General features: G+C 44.9%; 1 protein-coding gene across 2 annotated transcripts; it reads left to right on the top strand.

The window, feature by feature from the left end:
- Positions 1–66: 66 nt before the first annotated feature.
- rnf152 (ring finger protein 152) lies at positions 67–26526 on the top strand (the record flags this gene model as incomplete). 2 transcript variants are annotated; one of them, XM_079291809.1, is made up of 2 exons in its annotated part: positions 67–141; positions 25694–26526. In XM_079291809.1, exon 2 carries the CDS (start codon positions 25879–25881, stop codon positions 26524–26526), a length of 648 nt encoding a protein of 215 aa, XP_079147935.1. In that variant the 5' UTR covers positions 67–141; positions 25694–25878. The 2 variants fall into 2 exon arrangements, with proteins under 2 accessions (XP_079147935.1, XP_079147936.1); XM_079291810.1 differs by lacking the exon at positions 67–141 and adding an exon at positions 5011–5079.
- Positions 26527–27922: the final 1396 nt, after the last annotated feature.

Here is a 27922-nt window from a genome sequence, read left to right as displayed (position 1 = left end):
GCCGCTTCCGCTGCCGCCGCTGCTGCTGCTGCTGCCCTGATTAGAAATCCGCGGAGGAGCGGAGGAGAGCATACGGCCGCAGAGAGGCAGACATTCAGGGGGAGAACTGCTGCTGCCATCCGACAGAGCAACTAACAAAAGGTGAGCTCCACCTTCCTCCACAAGACCATTCATTGCACGGAGTCTGTCTGACGGAGCATCGAGGGAAACTAAAGTTTGAGGATTTATTCATCGTTGTGTTGCTTTGTTTGTCCGCGAGAGGTGGGAGAGCTGCATCTCTCTTCTTCGGCTTTGTCTGCACACTTCTTCTGCACGTGCATCGGGGTCCAGCCAGTCGTGCACCACCAACACGCAACGCTGATGTGTGATTGTAGCGTTGATTTAACGGGATAATTGTTGTTATTTGTTGGGAGTCATCTTGTGCATCTGCTTTTTAAAGAGGTTTTTAATGGACTTAAAGATTTTATTTAGTTTTATTCGCGCTAATTTCGTCACAGTGGTCGACAGAAATTCACAGTGCTTTATCTGAATCAATATAACAGACCTGCTTATCTCAATCCCTTCACCGGACTGTGTACAGTGAGGGGGGGGGGGGGCTGTCATTGTGGCCCATTGTTACAGTGATTGTTTACAAACCAATAAAGTCAACTTATAGATTTACCTCACCTCTTCATCCTTTGTGGTTTGGAGACACTCTGGCCCCCTCCTTCCATTCTAAACTGGTGTTTTAGTGTAAGTTGTTTTAGTGTAAGTTGTTTTCATCAAAAAGCATCTTTCCTGTGAGCCTGGTGTGGAAGTGTGAGGCGATAATGAAATCTGTAAGTGGCTTGTTTTCCCCTCTTTCCAGGGTGTGTGTGTGTGTGTGTGTGTGTGTGTGTGTGTGTGTGTGTGTTTTCAGATGCAGCATTTGAATAGATAAGCGCTCCAGCTGAGCCACAGGGCATCCATGTTCCCATGTTCTGCTTGAAGAAAGAGGTTGTTGTTTCACTTTTGTGAAATGCTGATAAAAAGGGAGTCGCATGAGGAGGATTTCCAGTAATCTAAATTTGAAGTTTGGTCACATTCTGAAAACGCTTTGTTTATTTATTTATTTTTTAACGCCTGATTTGCTGCTGCTGGACTTCATCCAACATTCAGGATGTGTTCAACTCACGCTTAATTCTCGGGCTAACTTAATTGCCTGCAGGATGACTGTGTTAGAATGAGAGTTTGTGTCCGTGTGCTCTCTTGTCCCGCGGCCTTTAAACCTTCACGGCTTCGTGAGCTGCTTCCTCGTCTGTAAAACCATTTCCTGCACGCTGCTTCGGTCTCACGCCGATGATGACATGCTGCAGATGGCAAGTGGGGTTTGTGTGGGCGTTGAGTGCGTGTTTACAGCTGCGTAAATGGCACCATTGTGTCGTTTTTGACATATTTGTAAGATTGACCTTTGAGATGAAATAATAAGCAGGATCCACTTTAAAGAGGCACTCCAAGTTCAAGATCAACGTGCTCTTAACGTTGCACAAATAGTTCAGTCGAATCCACACATTGCACATCCACAGTTTATATTCTGTGGATCAAACTGTTGCAGGTTTACGTCGCTGCATGTTTGCTGTGGTAACGTTCACATGTGCACCGGCCGATTCTATCCAAACGACGATCGCACGAGTTGCTTGTTTATTGGACGGCGTTGTGGTAACCTGTCAACCTGCCAGGTAACAAGAGAATTTGGCCGCAAGAAGACGGGCAGTAAAAACAAACTGCACTTTGCACTTCTAAGTGAAACGTGATGGATTTGACTCGGGGGGGGGGGGGGGGTGTTTATACAGTTGGAGATTAAGAATGAAGAAGCTGGATTTCGCCCATAAAACCTGTTATGTCTGTTATCGCTCCTAATCCTTCATTTTCCAAAGTCCAATGTTGCATCATCCTCCAAACAACATAAGTGCTGTAATAAAGCTCTCACAGAGTTCTGCTCGTGGTTCTCCATAACGCTGCCGAGGCATTCCACTCAAACATTGTGCTGTTTGATTCAAACAAAAGTGTAGAACAAATGTGAGAGAGAGCAAAGGTGTGGAGCTGCAAACTCAATAGTTCTCTGACTTCACATCAGCTGGTTTAGTCTGCTCAAGTTATTTGAACAAGATAACAAACCGGCCTTAAAATCATGAAGTATTTTCATTTGCATGCGGGGAATATTAAGGTGTGGTCGAAATATCCTGAACACCTGGAGAACGTATTACAACCCAACGACAAATGCAACAAATCCAACCTTACGGGTTATTTAGATACGCTATTTATATTGTGAACATGTATAAGTGTGACAGGAAAGAGTCCAAACGCCCTCAGAACCCTGAACATGAATGAGATAAGATGCATTTGATGGCCAGAAGTATGTGGACAGCACGCGCTATTGTTTTATTCATCGTATCGTCACACAAAGGTTTGTATGACTTCATTTTGTGAGTTTTCCTACAAAATCCAGCAACACGCGTCAATTTACGCGTTCGTTATGTGAATACGATCTTTTCAAAATAAAGTTCTGTCCTCACAGGAAAAGATTTAGTTCGATTTAGGGAACAAAACGACTGAGTTAGGTTTAGGAAAAGATGGTGGTTGTGGTTGAAATAACTACAGAAGTGTAGTTAAGCTCACAGAAGTTACATAACAAACAAAAAAAGAACTTCTCGTTTCACAGGCGGTGCCTTGGGTGAAACACAATTATTTTTATTTCCTCAAAAAACCCGCCCTGTGTGGCTTTTTGCAGTCTTTCTACTTCCTGGTTCAGCACCAAACATCATGGGATCAAATCCCTGCAGCCAGTTTCAACATCTGGTGGAAACCAGACGAGTGGAGGCTGGAATTAGCTGCTCAACAATCACCTGTGGGTGTAACGTACGGGCCACCACATACTTTTGGCCGTATATTGTTAGAAATAACGGATTAAGAGCACATATGTTAACGGTCAGTGTAATACCCCTGCTTTTATTTTCCTCTCTTGGAAGAACTCCAGATTATGCAGAGCTGTTGCAGCGACTGGCGGGGGGGAATATCACCGACACTTCGCGATATTTACCGGCTTCATCTAACAGCTGCCTGATAGCTCTCGTGTGCAGTCAGAGGGAATGAAGTTAAACATTGCCTTCAATTTGTTGAGGCACGGAGCTTCAGACACGTTCACAGAATTAAATTGATCCTGAAGAGCTTAACTTGTACTGGCATCTTATTGCAGCCTCTCTTTTTATATCTTTCTCGTACTTCAGAGGAGTGTGAGAAGTTTGAGATGTGGTGTTTGTAGCTTTGGCATCTGAAAAGGTTGCAGCTTTATTCTGTGTCAAATTGAAACAGGCACCTTATTTTGTTCATTTTTTCTTTTTAGTCCTTTGCATGTTTCGGATCATTCTTTTTTAGAAACCGTGGTGATTTTCAAGCTGTCCAGTAGGTTGAACGATGTCATGGACGGCTGAGCGATGTGGCCGTAGATGCAGTCTTCAAGCGTGCATTCTGCACACACGTAAAACCACACGATTAATCATCATTAATCATGCAAATGTCAAGAGTCTGCAGCCATGCTACCAGCCGAGCTAAATGCTAATGTCAGCATGCTGACATGCTAGCAATGACAATGCTAACATGCTGATATTTTGCAGGTGTAATGTTAGCATGCTAATTGGTACGAAACACGATGTCGGCTACAGCTGAGGATGATGGTTCATCAGTCCAGATACCGATACGATACCTTGGCTTTGGGTATCGTTTTGGGTATTTTGGGAATTCACTGAATTGTTATTTATTCTTAAAATAATAAATCCAGCAACTCTGTAAAAGATCTTCAAAATTTCCAGGTATTACAATTCAAGTGTGAACCTTTTCTTTCAATGCAGCAAAAATCCCAGTATATAATGTACATAGTAAATAAACATCATTTAAATGCATTGATTTGCCCCATTGTCACTGATTCCCTATCAAACTATTTGAGTCGATATCGACCCAATATCCGATATCAGTGCATCCCTCATTCAGACTCAATGCACGGATTTGATTATGAACTAAAAAAAAGCTTCTATTTAAGGGCGATCCTGCCGTTTAGCCTCGTGCATCCTTCTTAAAAAACATGCCGTCAACTGAAATATTTTTTCAACACGACCGGCGTTACCCCGAAAAGAACCTGCGACTGAAAGTGGTGACGTTTCTGCAGAGCCAGCAGCCCCGGGCGTAGTCAGCGCTTCACCTAAGTAAACATGACAAGATGTCCATTAACTAGATCAGTGGTTTCATGTCGGCCTCGGATTCAATGTGTCGGCTGATGGAGGATCCGCCGCCTGCAGGATGAGACGACGTTCTGCATCAACAGATCCCCCCCCCCCCCCCCCCGTAACCTCTTCAGTCCTGCGGTCCTTCTCCATACATCATTTCCCACTTTATTCCACTTTCCAAAACTGCACCTCCGCTGTCTCCCCCATTAATTTCTCTCCTCTCCCAAGACAGTCGGCAGGTCCGCGTCCACCTTCTCCCTGTGCTTCGTTTGCATCTCGGCTCCACGCGGCTGCCCAAGTGCTTTCTGGGAGTCAGGTGGCTAATTGGTTCCCATCTGTTGGGAGGAAGCGGCCTTTACGGGATCTTGTGTAATTTGTGTGGGGAGTATTGTTCCCCTCCTCCCTCCCTCCTCTGAATCCACACGCTGGTGTCTTTTGGGTTTCTTCTCATTGTCGCAGCAGCTGAGCTCTGGGACCGGCTTGTTTTTCACACAGCGTTTTCCCACACAATGCACGATTCACTCTTCGTCCTGTTACTTTGTTGTGAAGTCTTCTGAGGCAAGGTGAGCGACACAAACGCAGCAGTTTTTTGTATTTCACTTTCATTCTGTGCATCTCCGCTACATCTCTTCGCTGATGCTCTGATAGCAAAGCGTGCACTTCCTGCCAAGTTGTTTTTTTTTTTGTAAATTTCACAATCGCTTTATCTGCAGCACGAGTTGCCATTCTGTGTGGAGATGAAGGCTCAGAGGAGGAAGTGGTCAGAGTCTAGCGAGCGCCGAGGAAACAACCAGGAAGTGACATGAAACACGTCGACGCTTGTTTCAGGCAGACATGAAAGGTTTGCTGACGTCTGTGCCTGAAGAACATCTGTTGCTTCTCATCCACACACTGCACAGAACGCCGTGTTTGGCCTCTGAGTTCCACTCAGGTTCACTTTGAAGCCTGTTGTTGATATCTAGTGTTTGCATGTTATTTAACCGTATGAGTGTGGCCACTTTCATACATGCAACATCAAACATCAGTCACCAGTAACCTCAAGATCTGAAGATATTTTCAAAATGAGACTGAAACAAAAAACCGGTCATAATTCCCTCTCTCGTTTCTTTTCTGTATTGCTGTGAAAACATCTCTTTCAAACAAGTTTGGTGCTTAACAACTTTTTTTTTACCAGATTACATTTGAACACATCAGGATGACATCATCATGTACTTTTTGCGTAAGACTCATTTTTACTGACTGTAGCCTGAACGCATCATAATGCAGCTCGATGCAACCTTCGTTAACATTGAAGTAAATGTAAAAAACTACGTTTTTATGGTATTTAGTTATTTCATCTGCCCAATTCGGAGCAAAAAACACATTTGTGTAAACAATTCATATATAAAAAATGACATAAAAACTTCAGAGATGACGAGCAGCAAGACTGAACTGCGTCCCACAGACATTAAAGTAGTTGCAGTGCCAGAAGGTGTATTTCACGAAGACCTTCCTCTCTCCTCCCTCATGTCTCTGTGCACTTTTATTCATAATAAGATGAATGTCACATGATCCCCTCCTGAGACAGAGAGAGTTGTGTGCCGGCGTTGACCTTCTGTAATGAGGTAAGGTCTCCACATCTGCCAGCGGGGCTTCCTCCTCAGCAGCACGAGGATGAGCAGACTGAAATGCTGGGCTGCGTTGCTTGGGTCAATTTAATTTGCCATAAATACAAATAAACGTGAGAGAAGAAGAAGAGATGCGAAGCGTTGAGGTTTAAAGTGGCTATTGAGGGGAAGACGATAGCGTCAGACCTCCAAGTTTGTCCCACAAACTGAGCTGCTCTCAGGTAGTTGCACACATCAGGAGGCGTGTCATTTAATGCACTTCTTGTGTTTTTTTGTTTCTTTCTGCAGCAGGCTTGTGTGCCGATACCGTCGTGTTTCTCTGACACTCCATTTGCTTAGCCGCTGTATCTGAAATGAGGTTTGCGTGCATACAAACAGGCGTGTTGATACACTCGCTGACTCGTGCATCTATCCTCAGTGACGGTATTTAAAGTAGGGGTTTTTGGGGGTGGGGGTCATGAACCTGAGGCATCTGGCTCCGCCTCCTGTCCAGGATTCCTGAGAAGGATCCAATTGGAATCGATCACCGTCTCCCCCGGTGTTCCCGTTGTTTTGCGGGTGTCTCCCGCGGTGATAGATGCCGTTATTATCCGCCCGCAGGATGGATCGTAAACGGTGACGGATGGTGAAGGGTAACGCATCCTCTTTTGTCAGAGGGAAATCATTTACCTTCCTTTCACAATCCATTAAGTCGATGAGAAGAAGAAGAAAAGTTGGATCTGCAGAGCGCGGTTTCACTTCCGAACTCGACGCTGACAGAATGTTCCTGCAGTTTACACGATCCGTTCATCAATTCATGTCTCAGAGTTCTGAATCTGTTGAAATGAGTGATTTTACTCCTGTAGCCATATTGGATGTACGTCAATGGTGTGTGGGCAGAAATGACATTTGACTTCTTGTAAAGACGAAAGCACAGTGTAACGAACAGCATGGACAAGGCTGCAACTAACAATTGTGTTATTTTTGATCTGTGGATTCGTTCTTTCCAATCGATCAGTTAATTGGTTTGTGTAGAAAGTGCCACAAATGTTTAAAAGTACGATAGGTGACGTCTTCACTGCGCTTGTTTTTGTGTGATAAACATTCCACATCTGCATGCACAAAACCAAGGTCCTTACAAAGCTAAATGTAATGCAGCCGCTCTCCATGTCGGTAGTTCCACCATGCTTTTCCTGCTTTGACGTGTCCAAGCGTCTACTTCCTGCGGTCCAATGTGCTTCCTCTGTGCATTAGACCTCCGATAGAAACATTTAGAGGTTTAATCGTGAGAGAAGTTATTTTGTAAAGGTCTCCAGCGTCATTGTGCATCTGTGTGTGGCACGATGTCTACGTGCAGCTGCAAGAAGACCAACAGATGGGGAAGATTCTTTTAAAAAAGAAGACGTCCATGCTCCAGTGTTCCTCATCTCATCTAATGCAGCTCTCTCCATTAACGGATCCATCTGCAGGGAGTAAGCACCTCGGTGCATGAAACATGTTCCAGCCTTCCAGGATGAAGGTCTCTGCTCCTCTGAGTCACCTGCAGTCTGGTGTCAGACATGCGTCTGAGACGAGGACGTCTCACTCTGGAACTTCTTCAGTGCGGATCTCGAGTTGAGCGGCAGTCAGACGAGGGATGGTGGCTGTATTTCTTTAACATGTCAGGCCCTGGCCGGCTGGAGAGCTGTTAGTGTTGTCCCTGGAGGGGAAGTCTTCGTTGAAATGGCTTTTTCTGTTTTTCAGGGTGACCTCCCCATTTGTAAAGCTGGTACAGCTTCTCTCATGTCTGTAGGGAAGAGGAGTCGCAACACACGCCTGCCCTGATTGAGATTTCTTTATTTTTCTGGCCCCCCTGACACACAAGGACACAACTTTTAAAGGGATGTGGTTTGATGCAACCTTGGCAATGAGCTCCAAATGAGCAGGAGGAGGAGGAGGGAGGAAAGATGAGTGATCAAGGAAAAGGAGGGCAGCATGAGGCTCAGAGGCAGGTGAGCAGCAGGGGAGAGTGTCTGATCTGGAACCACGCTGGAGGCAAAGTCGGTCAGTGAAGCACTTTGGTTCTGAGTTAAACATCTCAACAACTTCGGTCGGATGGAAAGTTGGCATTCGTGGTTCCCAGAGGATGCATCCTCGTGACTTTAGTGGGCTTCTGAAGGTGTTTTAGTGCTGCGAGCCAGATACATTTAGGGGGCTTTCACCTCTCCCGTTTGGAGTGAAAACTGTAAAATTCAACCCTGGTCTATTACTTGCATTTAGCCACTTTGTCAATATATCCACATTACTCGTGATTATCTCTAAAATAATCGATCGAGTCATGAAAACATTGAGATATTTGATTTGATCGCCCGTCCCTACATGCAACGCACTCCCTCTCTCCTACTCATTCTGTCCACTTGCTTCACATTTCGAATCGGATCTCCGACTGGCGCTCCATCCATCCACATGATGAAGACGGACTGCCTTATTGGATTTGCACACCGCTCACTCTGTTCGGCGCTGCCAAACGAGCCCGTCCTCGTGGCCGGATGGATATGCTCGGCAGCCGCTCCTCGGATCATTGTTGGACGTAAAACGAGCGGCGGGAGATGGAGGAGGTGTTAAAATGAATGATTTTTCATTTCCAACCAGAAAGGATACAGTTGTGAGACGGGGCGGGAAATTAGATGTCGTGTGTTGTGTGATTTGACTTGGATTGTGATGGACGAGTCTGTTGCATGTAACATGGGAGAATTCCCCCGTTTCTTCTGCAATCGCACACTAACACTGGCTTCTGTATTATACAGTGTGAGGGGATATTACTACGGGAGTCCATGTGTGGCAGTAAAAGGAAAAAACGGGATGAAGTCTGATAGTAAAAATATCTCCATGGTGAGTCATAAATATGAGATGAATTAATGATTTTAAAAAGTCATAAATATGAGATAAATGTCATAATTATGAGATAAAAAGTCATATTAATGATATTAAAAATAATTCAAATGTCATAATAACAATATAAAAAAGTCATGAATATGAGATAAAATGTTGAAATCACACACACACACACACACACACACACACACACACACATTTTTAGAACCGGAGGTTGCCCGCCTGCATACAACATGTTTGAATCAGTGAGCTTTAGCGGTGTTGGTGAGTTTACACAGAGCCAGGCTAGCAGTTTCCCCCTGCTTCCAGTCTTTATGCTAAGCTACGCTAATATCTCCTGTGTTCAGCTTCCTTCTGAACACACAGAAAGGATAAGCCTTTCCCCCCCCAAAAAAGTCAAAAAGCTACCGATAGCACTGTGAACGATTCTTTCCAAAACCTAAAGATATTCAGTTTACAATGAGATAGAAGTGAGAAAACAAAACAACAAATCTTCATATTGGAGAGTTTCTGCTTGTAAACCAATAAATGAATCAGTGATCGTGCATTCAAATGAGAATGAAACAGAAACGTGTGCTGCAACAAGGTTTGAGGAGTAAATCTAACTCTTTGGGTAATGGAAGCACAGCAGACACTCCGAGCAACACATTACAGTAGCGGTAGCCCCCCCGTTGCATTGGCTGTGTACTGAAGCATCAAAGGAGGCATGTCAGACACATCAGGTGTCCCTCTCTTTCTGCTCCAGACCCCCATTACCGGGGGAAGCCGATTGTTTCCCTTCTTGTGAGCATGTTTCCACACAATTTGAATGAATTGGATTGTAAATTGATCCGACTTTTGGAGCCGAAAAAAACCCCGGAAGCCGGAGCTTTGGCTGCATACAACACTTTAATCTGAATGCTAAATGTTATTCAAAGCCTCCCCCTGCTTGGCCTGTGCAGGACAGTGTGTACCTGGTAATGGGAAATAAAAAAAGCAAATCCCAGAGGCCCTATAATGCATTCATTGTGCAGCAGCATGGTGTAATTCAGTAATGAATTGCCTGGGTGGCTCTGTAATGGCTCGGAGATAAACAATGTGCTCGTGTTTCCACGTGAAAAAGGGAAGCGGAGTTCAGAGCGTGATGTTTTTATCATCAGAGCGTCGGGGTTATGCAGCGGCACATGTTCCTGTTTCATAGATTCATTTTGGAATAAGTCCTGAATCTAAACAGGAAGAATTGATTATTCATCATCACTCCATGTTTTGAATGTAGTCATCGATTCATCATTTCGTCTATAAAATAAGTTCCTGCAGCCCAACGTGACGTCTTAAACATCTTATATTTACAATATTATAAAATTCAGCAGTTTTAGGGGTAAAACTTTTCAGTATTTTATAATAAAAAAGATTGTAAAGCTGAAATATACATATATTTTAAATGATTTCCTATTTGGCTGATCATCTGGCGATACCTTGAGTATCCCAGCCCCCATGTTCAGCATCCAGCCTTCATCTAAAACTAACTTTGTGAGACGGACAACTGAAGAAAACCTTCATTTTCTGTACTTTGAAAGCCAGCAACCAATTTTAGGGTTTTTGAGGGTTATTTTTCATGCACCTCCACCTCTCATCTCGCTCTGCTCTGCTCGCACGAAGCTCGGTGGAAACGGAAAGCAGACACTGTAGATGACAGGATAAAATAGAGAAAAGAAAGAGGAGGGGGGGGCAGAGTGAATGAGGAAGGGCGAGAGCGGGGGAAGCAAAAGGACAAAGAATGGAGGGAGAGATAGAACGAGAAGCAAACAGGCCAGTGAGCGAGGATGAGCCATGTCTCCCTTGTCTTGACATTTCTCTCCGTCTCTCCTGGGAACGAATACCCCGATATAAATGTTCCAACTGATGATGGAGTGGGACAGGAGGAGGAGGAGGAGGAGTGGAAGAGGATGGGGAGTGTTTGATTAGTTATTACACGCAGCAGAGTCGGCCTATAATTCGGTTTCAGGTTGATGTAATTAAAGGCTCCGGGTCTCAGCAGTTTTCTCGGGGCTGATTTGTTTAGGAAGCGTTGATTACCCCCTTCCTCCCTTCCCTCCTCCTCGACTCCTCTGTTGCCGGTGGCCATGGCAACAGGAGGGCCCAGGTGTCCATGTTGGTATCTGCCGGGCTGGCTGCTCCCTCTCACCGGGATGGATTTACATTCAGCACTTTGCACCAGCTGCTGAAAAGAAGTAAACGAGACGTCTTGCTCGGATGAAGAGACGTTTTTAATGGTGCTCCGATTAGGAATGTTTGGGGCCGGAAGAGATACAGATCACCAATCATTGGGTTGACTTGAAGCCCTGGTCCACCTTAAAGATCAGTCCACCTTAAGTGCACCGGAGCAGCCGTGGTTGAGTACGAGTATGAGCACATGAGCCCAGCATTCGGCCCAATATCGATTCCCTGTATTCCCTGAAAATAGTTTCAAAGAACTTATAATACCAGGTGTGTCAGACTAAATCACAGGACGAGGCCGCACAGCGAGTGTCTCATTCCTCCCCGCCAACTGAGTCAACATGGATTCCCTCCAGATTAAATCCTGGCATGTGATGTGAACACATCCTCACACGCTCGCTCACAGGAAAGTGTGGAGTGAAAGGAGTCGAGACCATAATGTACTAAATGAACATCATGCTGTGTTGAAGAAGACTTGAAACTAGAGATTGAGACATAAACTCATGTTTACAATGTTTACTGAGGGAATAAATCAAGAGAGAAGTAGAGTCATTTTCTATAGACTTCTATACAACCAGAGGAGTCGCCGGAACCTGGTTGCCGCCATGTGATGACAAAATAAAGCCACTTGTTATGCGTTTTTACCTTTTTGGGAGATTAACCTGATTTCTTTTTGAAAGCCCTGTTGAAATAACACAATTTCCCAATTCTTACCGGAGCAATTTGGTTATTTCGAGAGAAGCATGATTTTCTAAGGTGCCCTTTTGAAATTGCTGCCATTAACTCTCTTACAATTCAACCACTTTGTAGCATTACGTCCGACAGTTCTGCAGCGCCACGCCGCAGCTTTTGGGATCGGTTTTCTCCACGAGGCGTTTGATAAAAAGGAAAAAAAAGCTCTATCTGCATCCAGAGGCCGAACCTCGGCGGGTCGGGGGTCTGATCCCGCAGCTCTGCTTCCTCCCAGGCAGCCGATGATCATCTGTCCGCTCCTCGGGTGGCATTCGGATCAAACGAACGCTCTCCTTGCCGTCCTTCCTTTTCCTGTTGCCAAAGAAATTGGCGGTTGGAGAGCAGCGGACAACCGGTGGGCAGGCGGGCCTTTTCATTTTGCGAGCTGCAGGTTTGGTAATCACAGAATCTGTAAGTGGCATCGACTGGCTTTTCTTACGCTCTTAGGGGAAATCATCTTTTTTTCTGTGCACTCGCTATATTTGAAATCCCACAGGCAGGATTTTCACAGGATTGAATCCACAGGGTGTCAACACTTGGCCTCAAAATGAGTGTTTGCATCTCCTCTGGCTGTGTTTACTTGATATCGGACTAGGCAGGCTTTTCATGTGTATTTATGCCCAATTAGATCAAACTAAATCCCACAGTAGGACTGTAGCAGGAAGGATGGTTTCCAGCCTTCTTAATTGGGATTTGAGATCTCTGTTTTTGTGAGAATTAAATTCTGGTGTGTGTTTACAGGATAATGGTCTCTGAGTGAGCTGGATCCCCTGTAATAAATGGCTAGTTTTGCTTTTTTATGCAATTATAGTCTCCCGATCTGTTTCAGTCTGATACCAGCGCCTGAACTGCCTTCAACACAGCATGAAATGGTAGATTAGGTATTGGCGACAACAACAACACCTATCACTCTACCTGATCTGTACATCTTCCCCGATGCTGCTCATGCGCTACTTCCATCACTGATTTTGGATGCAGCAGTCATTTTTTTTTTCTGGAGCTGATGATGGAAGTTGCAAACAAGGGAGCCATATCGCGCCTCTGTCATCTCTGTTGAGAGTTGCTCATGCTCTGTACTGATCGGGGAGCTGCATGCAGAGAGTGTAACGTCAGCCTAGAGATAAGAAAGTAAGCAATCTGGAAATATATTTTCACTGGAAAAGTTTGCGTGGAACTGGGTTTTGGAGTTGGGTTTTCAAATCACAATGCTGACTGTATATAAGAGGAGACTGAATACGATTTTAATGCAATCTAAACATTGTTCATGAACTGAAAAGCCGCTGTGAAAGGGACACAGACAACTCCGAGACACCGCCATTACAGCGACCTGTCAATCACTGTGTAGCCCCGCCCTAAAGCATCCCCTGCTTTATGGTCTGTGTGACTCTAAATGGACCATAATGTACTAAATGAACATCATGCTGTATTGAAGAAGACTTGAAACTAGAGATTGAGACATAAACTCATGTTTACAATGTTTACTGAGGGAATAAATCAAGAGAGAAGTAGAGTCATTTTCTATAGACTTCTATACAACCAGAGGAGTCGCCCCCTGGTGGCCACTAGAGAGAATGCAGCTTTAAGACACTTCAGCATCGGCTTCGGTTTTCAGACAGAGAGCTTGCTGCCTGGGTCCAACACTATGCTTGAATTTACATTCATTTCTGGAGGTCGTCCTTTTATTTTCTTATAATAAGCCAACGTCGATGTCAGTTTCTCGTGCTTTGATCAGACGTGACCGCATGATGAAAGTTGCTTTGTTGTCGCAGAGTTCAGATGGAGGTAGCAAAGGGCTTTTTTTTTTGAGGGGAACTGATGAGCTGAAGAGTGAGAGATGGAGATGAAGGTTGTGCCCGAGAGATTATTCATGAGTATGTGCCTCTGTACTGTACTGTATGTGTGACGTGTTCGAGCTGCCATGATTATCAGCTCTGGAGAGATACGACCCATATCCCGACTTCATTTGCATATTTTGCAACTTCGCTCTCTGTGTAACCTCTCGTTGTACTTTTTTTTAAAAAGCTTGATATATGTCGTTGTTTCCCAGCGTCTCTATATCTTAATCAAGCAGGTCGTAGTCCTAGTGTGCTTGTGGCTCTCATGTTGTTCAGCTTGTCTGTCGGCCTGTTGATTGAAACACGCCCGGAGTCCGACTCTGCCGACGACACACGATGCCAAGCGGCAGATTTATGGCCTCAGTAGCACACTGAGGCTCCTGCTGTGAAACCCCTCTCCCGTCTGCTTCCCTTTTCTTTTGTTGCACAGGGGAGTTGGTCGATTCCGTTCGACATTGACACTGTAAAACAGCATTTACTTTTTTTGCGGTTGCTGGAGGCTGTTCAGCTCTCACTTGCTGAGTTTGCATTGTGCCCTTCATTGACTGCACTTCGCCTCCCATTGACTGTGTCTTTGTTTGTCTGACTCATGGGACGTCACCGGCTTTGATTAACTCAACGGGCCTCATCAGAGCTTGTTATCCAATCAATTTTCCCAACCAACTGCTCGAGTCATTACCGTTTAGGTAAGTGTGCAAAAATGCTCCGCCGGGTGCTACTGTAGCTCGTCTCGCTCGCCGGAGTTCATCCACACCTGTGCTGCTGTCAGAGAACAGAGAGCGATGTGTGAATGCGACGGAAGCCAAAGCGCCGTCAAGTCTGTGCTTGACGGCGCTTTGGCTTTTGCAGCTTTGAGAGGTTATTCATCCAAGTCTGCAAGTGTGAAAAAATAATAGACCTGTTAACCACAGCTGTGGCCGACAGTGTCTTTTCTATCGATGTATCTGCGACGTCGCCCGTAGGCCTCAGTGAGCACTTTTTGAAGCCTGGAGTGTGAGTTTACATGCTGCTTCAGGCACAATCTCAAAATGTGGGCGACTGTGTCGAGCCGAACTAGACTCAGTAAGTGGCAAACCACCATGAGGACGATAGACGGAGACAACTGTCAATCAAGCCGACACGGCACCAACCCTCGTTCGGCCTTAATGTGACATCGTGGAACTGTAAGTCACCCCCAAGACGCTCATTAGATAATGAATGATGTCACTTATTTAGAATACATATTTGATCGGCCAATGCATCACATTTCCAGATGATGTTACATGGCATTCTTGCAAAAATAGAGCCAGGTTAAATGTTTTCCTCGTGGTTTAAACTAACAGTTGTTTCACTATGAATCTGATGATCATTTTCTGATTCATCCACCGAAAAACAACAGAAAGTTCAGCATCTTATTTTGATATTTTAGCATTTATCTAAAAACAGAATTCCAAGCTTCAGCATGTTGCTGTGCTATTGTAGTATTATCCTAAAAGTAAGATGCTCATGGTGAGCATATTGGTATGTTATCTTATTATTCAGCTGAAAGCTACATGCTAAACATGCTGAACATTTTAGTAGCCTATGCGATACGATCATTAAACATGCTAAAGTTGAACATGTTAGCATGCTATTAAACATGCTAAACTTTAACATGTTTGTATGCTATTAAACATGCTAAAGTTTAACATGTTAGTATGCTATTAAACATGCTGACATTTAACATGTTTGTATGCTATTAAACAGGCTAAAGTTTAACATGTTTGTATGCTATTAAACATGCTAAAGTTGAACATGTTAGTATGCTATTAAACAGGCTAAAGTTGAACATGTTTGTATGCTATTAAACATGCTAAACTTTAACATGTTTGTATGCTATTAAACATGCTAGACTTTAACATGTTTGTATGCTATTAAACATGCTAAACTTTAACATGTTTGTATGCTATTTTAGCACTTAACATGCTAAAGTTGTGCATATTAGTATGCTATTAAACATGCTGAAGTTGAACATGTTTGTGTGCTATTAAACATGCTAAAGTTGAACATGTTAGTGTGCTATTAAACATGCTAAAGTTGAACATGTTTGTATGCTATTTGAGCACTTAACATGCTAAAGTTGTGCATATTAGTGTGCTATTCTAGCATTGAAAGTATTCTAGCATTAATCTAAAAGTAAAATGCTCAAGTTTAGCAAAGATGTTCAATTTAAAATGATATAAAACAGAGTAAAGAAGCAAATCCTCTCATAAACTCCTCCAGAAAGTGTTGCCATGTTTTGCTCAAAAATGTATTTAAATGATGATCAAAATTGTTGCTATTTGTCTGCCTGATTGATCGACTAATCACTTCAGCAGTATCATCGTTTGAACGCTGGGCTGATCATGTAGCAGAGATTAGATAAAGTTTGTCTTGCAGCTCTTCCTCGCTGGTTTTGAACTCCCAGACGTGGTGACGGCTGTTCGGTTTGTAACGAGATTTCTCTGACAATGTGTGTTTATTTGCATCCGACACACCGGCTCTGTGTCACAGCGTGTAGGAGGAAGCATGCAATACATTGTTTTTGCATAACGTGTGTCCTAACGCCTGCAGGAGGAAGGACAGCGTGTTCTTTTGTCTTTGTCTCTGTAACGTTGGCTACATATGTTGTTGTCCGCCACAACAACACGTCTCACTGTCAGCTGCAGGTCTGACGTCTTTGTGGAGGTCGCTTGCGTTCTGCTTTTACCTCGGGCTTTTCCATCCGCCGCGCTCGGTGGCAGATATTCTGCCCAGAAAGGGAATATTGTGAGGCTTTCCATCAGAGCAAAGACTCGAAAGCATGTGCAGAAGGCTGTGTTTGCTTGAACACATGTTGGCCTCAGGAGACGCTGTTGAATGTCAGCCGTGTCCGATGTGTGTGTGTGTGGTGTATGTTTGACATGTTGTGTTTTCCTCCTCCTTCTCGTGGCTGCAGGGCTCTTGTGTCGGGCAACATGATAGTGTGGAGGTTCAAAGAGAGAGATGATGCTACCGCAGAGAGAGTCGTGTTGGAGAGGGAGGTAATCACTGGTATGTCGGTGATGGTATGCGTTTGATGTCTGTGCAGGTTGAAGGGCATCATTCAGCTCGTGTGGATGTAGAGACAATCATATGAGGCTCTCCTGGGTCTGTTCTCGTTTTCTCCTCTTTTTCGCTTCCACCCACCACAATCCCTTTTTTCGCTGCAAGAGATATCCACAATAACATCTTTTTAAAAGTGTAAATAACGAGGGAAACGCCAAGAAAATGTTCCTCGCACTGTCTGTAAGCTGCAACTAGAACATGTAATTAAACAGACAGCTTTTCAATCTGAAAACGCTCTTCTATTCCAGGCTGACGTTGGAAGAAAGGGGCACAAACCGAGCCGTAGAAAGCGACATATCTGTTCCGCTGATGTCTTCTCCAGGGGATTTTGGTACTGTAGCGTTTGCTCGGAGCAGTTGATTCTGCGTTCTGTCATGTTGATCAAAGAAATATGTCGAGATAAAAGTTCTCACTCCTGCAAGTGAGCGTCAATGAGCACAAAACCAGATGTGCTTGAGTCTCTGAACGGTGTTTGATTTGTGCAGTAACCAGGATTCAAACTCTTTTGACCGGCACAAACAAAACACCAAATCTTCCCTTTTCACAGCCGCCACTTTGACACGTTATTGCAGCTCTCTGGAATGGCTGACACACGAAATAGAACGGGATCAATTCGATCAGTTACCCCTGTGTTCACCCTGCAATGACATCAACAGCTGGCGAACGAAGGAAGGAACGATTGGGTCGGCAGCAACGATCTGTAAATGTCTTGTTTTTTCTCAAAAACGATATGATATAAAAACTGGCACCAGAAAAAGTTTTGCTTGGTAAATGACTTATCAATGAATCAATTTGAATGAATTATATAAATGGCTGTTGATTAATTTGCTGTCCATCACTTATTAATCACTCGTCTAATTGTTTCAGCAATGAGACTAAATGATAACGTACCTCACTTTACTGTGTGAGACTAACAGACGATTTCGTGATTAATCAGTAAGTCTGTTGACAATATTGATAATTAAGCGACTGCAACTTTAATTGTCATGTATCAAGCAAAAGTGACAAATTAATAGCGATCATAACGATCTTTGAGCGTAAGACTCCAGGTTGGACACGTGTAGACCGAACAATTAATCAATTAGCAACAATATAATCAGAAGTGATAACTGCTGAAAGTACATTTTTAAATCCAGCCACGTCCAAACACCTGACGCTGCGACACACGCACACACACACACACACACACACACACACACACACACACACACACACACACACACACAGCTCCGAGATTCATTCTCCAATCCATAGCCTCCCAACAGGACCCATTATCTTAAGTGAGCGTCGATAGGATGCTGAGAGACGCTCTCCTTCTCTTCTTGTGTACCAATGAGCTGTGTGCTTCTGAGTGTATACGTGTTCTGACTTGTAACCCAGCTGGTGTAAGTGCTGATGAATAACTGGTCTCTGTAATCTGCTGCACATATTCCTGTACATATGTATATGTGTGTGTCAGTGCTGCAGGGCTTTGATGTGGGAGCTTCTGTTGTCGTCCCTCGTGTCGTTACCAGCATCGCCAGGTCCCGCTCAGCTGTCAGACGCAGCGACGCAGCGCTCCCTTTAAAGGCCGCGAGCTTGCCAGCGCAGGGACGAGTTATGTGGGAATATCAAAGCTTATTTATTTGGCGACATCTGGGGACATTTCCCGGAGGATGACTGGAAGGGAAACTATTGAAAGCGGTCCTTTTCGAAAGTGCTAAGGTTCCATCCCTCAGTCTTATTTTAAATTATTCATAAAGAGGCTAAAAAGTCTGCCATACGTCGCAGAGCAGCGGGTTCTTGTTTCAAAAACCTCCGCGTGTTCACACGATAGCTTCCTCTGGAGAAAGAGGCTTCAAGGCTGTTTGTTTTTGTAGAAAGTGAGCATATGGTGAGAACAACACAAGGGACACCAGGGGTTCCACACAATAGTCCTTAGTCGACGATCAAACCCACGAGTTGACACAGTGCATTGTTGTAGACGTAAGCTTTTGTTTATTCTGGTGCGAGGCAGCTACGAGCACGCACAAAGGGGTTTATGCTCGACGTGCTGTTGCATTATTTGCATCGCATTGTTCTCCGAAATACCAGAAGGCGAACAAACAAAATGCACTGTGAAGAAGTCAACAAGTGTAAGCAGCAAAACGCCGTCAACCAAACTCCAAAATGAGGAATTGTAATTAACTGCAAACTCGTATCTAATATACACGAGTACTACTTTATCGCTTTCGTTCAAATGATAAGGAAACAAAATATTGTATTGTTATTGATGAAAACAAATCTTGTCATAAGTTGAATGATGAATTATAAACTGAGGTAGTGTAAACCGCTCACAATTCAGCTCTAATATCTATTTTATATTATTGTGAAAACATCTCCTTCAAACATTTTACGAGATTACATGTGAACACATCATAACGTTATAATGTACCTTCGTCCAATACTCATCACTGAGCAGAGCCTGAAGGCATCATAGTGTAACTGAAGTGAACCTCCTGTTGGTTAGCCGTTAGCGGTGCTGCTAACGTTACTAGCTCTCCTCCTGTTGGTTAGCCATTAGCGGTGCTGCTAACGTTACTAGCTCTCCTGCTGTTGGTTAGCCGTTAGCGGTGCTGCTAACGTTACTAGCTCTCCTCCTGTTGGTTAGCCGTTAGCGGTGCTGCTAACGTTACTAGCTCTCCTGTTGGTTAGCCGTTAGCGGTGCTGCTAACGTTACTAGCTCTCCTCCTGTTGGTTAGCCGTTAGCGGTGCTGCTAACGTTACTAGCTCTCCTCCTGTTGGTTAGCCGTTAGCGGTGCTGCTAACGTTACTAGCTCTCCTGCTGTTGGTTTAAACACTGATTGGTTGTTTACAATGAAACATGATCAGAGACGAGAAACATGTTCTACTGAGTATTGGAGGAGAACCATCGTCAGTCAAACTTTATTTACACTCTGATGGTTAACATCATCTGCATTTGTTCGTAGAAGATATTTTCTTATCCTCTTAAGTCGCGGTGCTTTGAGCTCTCAGGGCCACCGTACTGAGCGGCACAGTGACAGTGAGGTCACCGCTGTGGACAAAGTTAACAGCACAGCCACCTATACAGTATCAGCATGTGGTCCGTCCTGATGGATTCGTCTCGGCCCGTCAGAGGAGGACCCGACCCGTGACTCCGGAGCTGCTCGCCAATCAGAGTATCGACCCGTTTGTGTTTCCTCCGGCCGGAGGTGTCTGCGCCGACATCCGTCTCTGTGAAATATTCCTCTCCTCGGCCAAGCGTCAAACGTGTCCTCAGCCTCGCAGCTGTCTGTCTCACTCAAAGAGATGAGGAGGGAGGGAGGGAGGCATGATTTGGGATTATAATAAAGAAGTATTTCAACTTGCTTAAAAGATGGACTTATTTGAAAAATTCTTCCAATTATCAGGACAAAGAAAGAAGCGAACGCAGGATGACTCTGCAGCTCACGTGCTGCTAAGAAACACCATTGATTGATTCTTATTGTGGAGGATGTCACTGATGCCTCGTTGATCAGTAGAAGCTAGTTTTAGGAAGTTAAACAGGTCGTCATTTACTCTCTGACATCTGTTTTCATAAATATATCCTTCAAACAACTGGATTCATTTAAGTTTCTTAGCAAAACATTTTACAAGAAGATCCTGAGTCAACGTTATCATTAACCTTTGCCCAATACTGAACAGAGCCTGAACGCATCATCATGTAGATCGGCGACTACAAAGCATTCATGATTATCTCCCAGTCGAATATATTTTGAGTGAATATCAGCGGACGACTAAGCGGACGGCGTTGACACGGTTTGGATTGACGGACACAGCGTCCGTCATTGAGAGAGGACGCTGCATGCTTGCGTGGCTTTACTTGTTTACTAAAATCTTGTTTTCAGTGTTGGTCGTGAGACTTTTTGCACTCTGCAGCACACACACGTTACAAAGAATGACAAGTGAGTTTGTTTTGGACCATCAGGGGGTAAAATCACAGTTTGTTGGTATTGAAGGACGCACATTGTTCGTCTTAATGAGATCATTTTAAACATGCATTCCTTGTCTGCGCTAATTGTTTCTGAGAGCTGATTAGAGTTTGTGTTCTCGTGGGATTTCAAGGCTTTAGTTGTTAACCGTGTTGTCCTCCAGATGTTCACTATGTGCTCCTTTCTGGCTGTGAAGGGTAAGAAAACACGTGCATTATGGTGCTGATAGTCATTATGTGTGGGTGCCTTTGTATGTTTAATGTTACGCTCTGTTCCACCATTAATATTGTTTAGACACTTTAAAACCAGTTGTATACTCTGAGAATAAAGGTTTTCAACACGTTTAAACTAAATTCTAAAACGACATATAGCAGCTCTGAAAACATTGCTAACCTTTGAATAAAATCCTTAAGAATTATAAAACAGAGGTACAAAAAACAAATGCTAGCGGGTGAGATAGCCTTAGCTAAAGCTAGTTTAGCCTCTTTTACCCGTTTCCTGTTGTTAAAAAATCTATTTTGCCCCTAAAACCTTTTGATAATTGAGTTGTTTACACCACTAGAATAAAGCAGCATAGATCAAACCTAATGGGTATGAAACAAACAAACACCAACACCAGATTAAGAAGTCCTGCTACATGCTAACTAGCCTAACTAGCTTAGCAGAGTGGCAGTAACATATTAAATATATTTGTATCCCAAGATGTATTAAACTTGCTCATTATTTCAATTGGACAAGAAAGATGAAGAAGAAACACATTTTGTTATTAAATACTTATTTTTCTCTGCAACGTTTAGAATTTCCTAAAACGGAGCACAGTGTGCCTTTTAAAAGTGATAAATAAAGGTTTTAAAACGTACACAAACCAACAGATTTACAAGTAGCCTTCAAAACGTCATGTTACTGAGTTTTGTGCAGCGTTACATCCCCTGATAATCTATCCCTGATATACCCTTGAACGTTTTCCTGCTGAGCTCCTTCACAACTCAAGTTTGTCTGGTTGTTGCAACACACACACACACACACACACACACACACACACACACACTCCCGTCGTGCTGCTCGCTGATGTGTGAATGATCTCGCGCTCAGTCGGCAGATGCACGATGTTAAAACCCGTCTCCTCAGGTAACCGCCTTCGCCAGGAATCGTTCTTATTTGCCGCCCTCCTATCAGACGCCCGGGTACACAGACTCACGTTTTGCTGCACGGCCTCTTTTCCACAATAAAAGCAGAGTTTTGCCCTGATGTCTGTCCTCAGCAGCACATTGTTATCGCCCTCTCTGTGGTGAAAGTCTTTTCTTTAATAAGTGAATCAAAGTGTGTCGTTCCCCAGCAAGATGTGCTCCATTTGAAGGAATGAGACCTCTTAAATGATTTCTGGCATGAGAGGAAACAGTGCATTACGTTATGAGTCATCATGAAGACCACTCTCACTCAGGGAATGTTCTAAAGAGACCCGTCTTTGTTCTTGAAATTGGTTGAACTTCTCAGGATTGTTGACGGCGCCGCAGTTATTCATCTTCTTTATTTAAATAATCCTCATTTACATCGGCTCCATCAGCAGCCTCGTAGCTTAATTAGAAGTGTCGGCGCTGTTTGAAGTTCTGGGCAGAGCTTCGCCTTTATCTCAGGTCTCCGGGATCTCTGTTTGAATCTGCAGATGGAGATCAGGCCTCCGGCGGCACGAATCGCAGCGGTTCACCTCTTTCATCTGCTTTGAAAAGTGGCACAATTTTCCCAGTGCAGAAGATGCCTTTCATCAGAGAGCGGGGATTTGTTGTGCTGATGAGAGCTTTCTGGACTCTGCGTGACCTCGCTGAGGACGGAGGCGATCGTGGAGGAGCTTCACATGCACACAGGTGTGTGAGTTCACAAACACAAACACAAGCTGCACGCAAATCTCTGGAAAATATATAGAAATATACATAAATAGGGCAACTTTAAAGGAGTAAATGAAAGATAGTTACTGTGTATTTCGACACATTTTACAGTCTGAATATCGCAAACGAAGAAGAAGAGCATCCGACTCTTCATTTGAAGTCAACTTTTCTACGTTTAGTGTGCGCTACTCTAAACTCCTTCAGTTTTATACCTTTTAGTTTACCTTCCTGGTGAATGTGTGCGTGTTTGAGGACACTCTGGCCAGAGAGTGATTCAATCAGCACTGCCTCTCCTGCCTGTTTTCCCTGGTGGAATAGTTGTTGTTAACTGTGGAAAAGGTTCTCCTGTCGTCAAATATTAGCTTCAGAGAATGAAACCAAGCACCTGGAGAGACGGACTGGACAAACAGCCGATGTCCTCCGCTCACCTCCTGCGGTTGGGCGGCGTCCCAGCGGCGCAGGAGTCGGTGTCGCATTCTGGCAGAGCCGACGCTCGCTGGCTCCTCGAGTTGGAAATTGCCATAATGTGTCCTGCAGTGGTCGGCTGCACAGGCCTCTATCAGGGGCTCCATCTGTGCTGACACACACACACACACACACACACACACACACACACACAATGCATCAACATGCAGAAACAAAGCGCTCACTTTATGAACACATGTGTGCTATTGGTGCATTCATCTGCTTGTCGTTTCTCGGCGGTTGTGAGCTGCATGGCGGTGATTTCAACATTTGACTTTGAGAAACATCGCTGGGAACATAAAACCCCTTTGAAAGACCTCGTTAATGTGTCGTATAACGAGGATATTAAGCTGGAGAGCAATGATACGCTCCCCTCGTTTTGCGACGACTCCATGATTAATTAAAATTGGTCACAGTACTTGCTTTCCTCAGACCCTAACCCACAACGAACAGCCAAAGCTCTAATCGTTCTCCTCAACCACCACCTTCTCCTCACACAGCCCTTTTGGAAGAAGGTATTCCATACACGCTGTAACCTTTAGTCGAGGGCTGTTCTGTCCTTCTGCAGTTTAACATGAAACGAATGAGCAATGTGCCGCAGTTTAAAGTGAATTGATGAGTTGTGGATTAACAGGCCGGCCGACTGCGCAGCATCAAAAGCAGCTGCTGTTGCCCTTTAGCCTCGGCGGCTCCTGCGTTCAATGCGCTCTGGAAGAAATGTTGACTCGCTTCCAAAATGTGTGTGTGTGTGTGTGTGTGTGTGTGGTTGAGGATAATCGGGCACCGCAACTATCTATATGCAAATGCTGGCTCAGCACATTGCCCACAGTGAGGACTTAAGACGAGAAGACCTTCATGATGCTGCAAAGATCCCTGAAACGTGTCCGTTCTGTCAGCGTTTACTCACTGATTCAGTGAATACTGCAGCACGCATCAGTGACAGGCAACCGGCATAAAGGCGGCACAATGCATTCATCTGTCCTTTCTCAAATGAGTGGATGTACTGTGATGAGAGAGCCACGAATCACACGGAGGGACTCCAAATGGAGCAGATTTTAACATCTGATGAGGGAAAGATGGCGTGAGAGAAAGTTGAGTAAAGGACGGCATACACATCTTCAGCCCTGTTTCATTTGTGTTTGGTTGTTATGGATATCTCCAAAGCTTGCCAACAGATTTCAATAAAGTTCAGTTGAATGTGAGCCAAGGACCTGTTGGCGTCACTCCAGCCATCTTTTTTTTTTAAAGGATTTATGATTATGAGCCGGTAGGAGCTGCGTCCACATGTCCAACCTCTCGCTGGCCAAGTCTGCGAGAGCAAGAGGATAAAAAACTGCCATGAAAAGTGGATTAAAACCTTTAATCTCTATTTATTTTTGGGATCAGAACAGACTTGACATTGACAAACTGAATGTGATAACAAATAATACAAAAATATTATAATATATATAATAGAAAGGTGAATATTTTCAGACTTTCTTGTTTTTCTATGATATTAAACTTAAAAAACAAGCGATATGCATTTCATAAGAGGCATTCTTTGCAACAATCAATCAATTCAACAGATGAATCAATAACCCTCAACTCGCAATACATCCAAGTGTTCACAGAGCAAGATAGAAACAGCACAGACAAGAGACGATGCACGCTCAACATGCACGTTCACTTCGGGGGTTTGGATTTTGCAGAAAGCACAACATTAGCTTGGTTTTAATGCTGGAAACGCTGCCATTCGTGATCTGATGACCGCCGTGGCTTCGCTCGTCGTGCAGCGTTATTCTACGAGCGTGACGTGTCGAAGATGAGTGACGGCTGTGGAGAGGAAGAGATCGAGGGGAAAGGGAAAGGTGAAAACTATAAAGAATTGATGCAAAGCAGAAGAGGAAAAGCTTTCCAGTCAGAAGGGAAGAAGAGAGAGAGAGCGACTGGCTGAATGGGAATATTGAGCCACAAAGCATTTATGTCAGATCAAAGCTAATCCTTATCTTCGGGGGAAGGATTCCATAATACGCTGGGCTGTCTCGCCCCCTCAAGGGCAGCTCTCTTCTCTCTGCTCCTCTTCCTCTTCCTCACTTCTCCGTAAAGAACGCCGGGATTTTTCTCGCCGCTTTCCTCGACTTTGACTCGGTAACGGTGCGGAGAGAAACTCGGTCAGCGGGGAAAGACGAGCACGAGGGAGGAGGCAGGAGACGCTCGTGATGAACTCTCTGCCTTCTTAGGTCACTTCCTGCTTTTAAATGCTTTTAAAAAATGCTTTTAAGAGGATTCGGGTCTTGATAACAAGACTAACACGGATACAGAGGCCAAGGGTCGCTTGGACCCGACCCTCCCGCAGTCAGCTGGCGGCTGATATGCACGATGTGTGCTGAACAAGTTTTAACTCGTTTAAATACAAAAGCATGCATCCTTCTCATTTTTGCGGAACAGATGCTGGGGAGGCTGCCACGCCCTGATTCATTCGTGCATGTGTGCGACTGTTTGTGTACGTGCACACGCTCTCAAATGTCAGTGAAACCACATCTTCTACACGCCCCTTTGAGGTGTAGTTGTAATGCATTTTTTTGTGTTTGTGCGCTTGTTTTTCGCTGTCGCTGAGAGTGAGGACAGGAGTTTGTGGAGGAAAGGAGATGTGGCTTTGGTGTCGTGGTGAAAGTTATGATTGTCGTGTCAGAGAAAAAATACAGAGAAGTGTGGAATGCAACTACATTCCGATGGGTTTGGTGGTTTGTTTTTTAGTTGTTGTTTATTCTATGGATCTGTAAAATAACACCAAAGTGCCCTTTTTTGCATAAATAAGGTTTTAACTGTGCTGCCCTCATCTTCTCAACAATGCTTTCTCTTCTGTTGCAGATGGATGACCATGCCGCCGCCAAAGAGCTGTGACGTCGCCTTGAAGTTGTGGACGTTGGTGGACGGTGTGTTTTCTTAACTTGGAGTTGTGCAACCTTTCTACCAGACCTGTTTCGCCTACTTCAACTGCTGTTGTCTGCCAGTCAATACCACAAGAGACCACCTACCCACCTTTAAAAGAAGCAATGGAGACTCTTTCCCAAGACTCCATTCTGGAGTGCCAGATCTGCTTCAACTACTACAGCCCCCGCCGGCGGCCCAAACTCCTGGATTGCCGTCACACGTGCTGCTCGGTGTGTTTGACCCAGATGCGCAGCAGCCAGAAGGAGATTCGTTGTCCCTGGTGCCGCAGCGTCACTAAGCTCCCGCCGGGCCTGTCCGTCTCCCAGCTCCCGGACGACCCGGACATCATCACCGTCATCGCCATCCCTCACGCCTCCGAGCACACGCCGGTCTTCATCCGCCTGCCCAGCAACGGCTGCTACATGCTGCCGCTGCCCCTCTCCAAGGAGCGGGCGCTGGGCCTCCCCGGGGAGCTTGGATGTCGTTTCTTGCCTGGCGGCCAGCAGAAGGGGGTGACCGTGGTGACCGTGCCCGAGCATCAGCCTCTGGGCCTGGCCATGAGTCTGGAGGGGATGGGGATGGGGCTGGAGGTAGGCGAGGGCGAGAGGAGAGTCAATGGCCCGGTGGGGGGGGGAGGAGGGAAGGGCTCCACGTGGTCCGGCGTGTGCACGGTGATCCTGGTGGCGTGCGTGCTGCTCTTCCTCCTGGGCATCGTGCTGCACAACATGTCCTGCATCTCCAAACGCTTCACTGTCATCTCCTGCGGCTGAGGACGGGGGGGGGGGGGGGCTGCTCGGACTTCCGCGGACCCCCCACACCCCCCCCCCCCTGGATTTCCCCTAAGAGCCCCGCCTCTCCTCAAAGACGGGAGTCTGCTGAGGAGAGGGGACGCAACTCATCGTGGGCATCCAAGGAAACTACAGAGCAACACAAGAAGATTGGAGATGAAGAAGAAGAGGGCAGGGAGATGAAGAAGAAGAGGGCAGGGAGGAGATCCATGTACAGCCTGCCATTGTGTCCCATGTCCTTTTATTTGGGAGACTGAAATTAAGATGGAAATAAAGATGCAAACCTTCACTTTCCCGCCCTGAAACTCCCGCCCTTTTCCTGTCTTTCCTTTTTCTCTGAAAGAACGCTTTGGGAATTACTCCAGAAAAGTGCGTTTGCTCAGCTGATATGTTGTTTTTTGCTCAGCTGATATGTTGTTTTTTGCTCAGCTGATATGTTTTGGCTCGGGGCCGACGTGACACTCGCTCACAATCACAGCCGTTGGATTGCCTGTTTTAGTCTGTGGTTGGTAGAAGTACATCAGTTTTCATCGTGTTGTTTCGCTGGGTGTCGGTTCCAAGCGTCTCCAGCCGGTGCTGCAGCAACGACGGTTTTCGGACGTGGCTGCGTCCTCCTGATGCTGCAGGGATTAACTGTGCAGGATCCACGTCTGGCTCCGTCTGAGTCATCGGGGAAACTCTGTTCAGAACAAACTGTTGCTCCGTGTAGTTAGTAAAAGGACAAAACATGGATCGGATTGTTCATTCATGCCATCATATCACGTGTAGTGAGTTACTTTATTAAGGCAGAGAAGTTTGAATTTGTGCTGAAACGATTAAGCGATGAAAAGATGACAAAAACTGAACTTGTTTTACAGCTTTTTTTCCTGTAAACTACATCATTGGGTTTTGAACAGTTGGGCAACACAACTCATTTGAAGACGTCACTTGGGCTCTCAGATGGTCACTGTGTTCTGAAAATATAAATCTTTACGAAATGAAAATTTGAAGAAGTAACTGATTAACTGGTCGTGAAAATGATCGCTTCCTGTCCTGTTTTGAAGATCGTGGGGAAACTAGGTGCAGCCTTAGTAGGATGCTAGCTGCCAAAGATTTATCAAAGGCTATCTGAAACAAATCGTTCAAAATACTGTATTTAGCATTTAAGACATCTTAAAAGGAATCGTTTGATATCCTGGCGAGAAAGCCAAAAAGCGCAATGTCAAACTATTTCTTTAAATATATCGAATTCAATTGGAGATGGAAGTCGACTCTCTTGTTCTTTCTTCTTTGTTTCTCTTTGGCGGTATGTTTTCCCACCATCTCTCATCGACTGTAGTTCGCTGCCCGTCTACGCTTTTCACCCCGACCTGCAGACCTCCATCGTCCTCCAAAGACG

Source organism: Melanostigma gelatinosum, assembly GCF_949748355.1.
Source record: "Melanostigma gelatinosum genome assembly, chromosome: 20".
Classification (NCBI taxonomy): domain Eukaryota; kingdom Metazoa; phylum Chordata; class Actinopteri; order Perciformes; family Zoarcidae; genus Melanostigma; species Melanostigma gelatinosum.
This window is presented reverse-complemented; position numbering and strand designations above follow the sequence as displayed.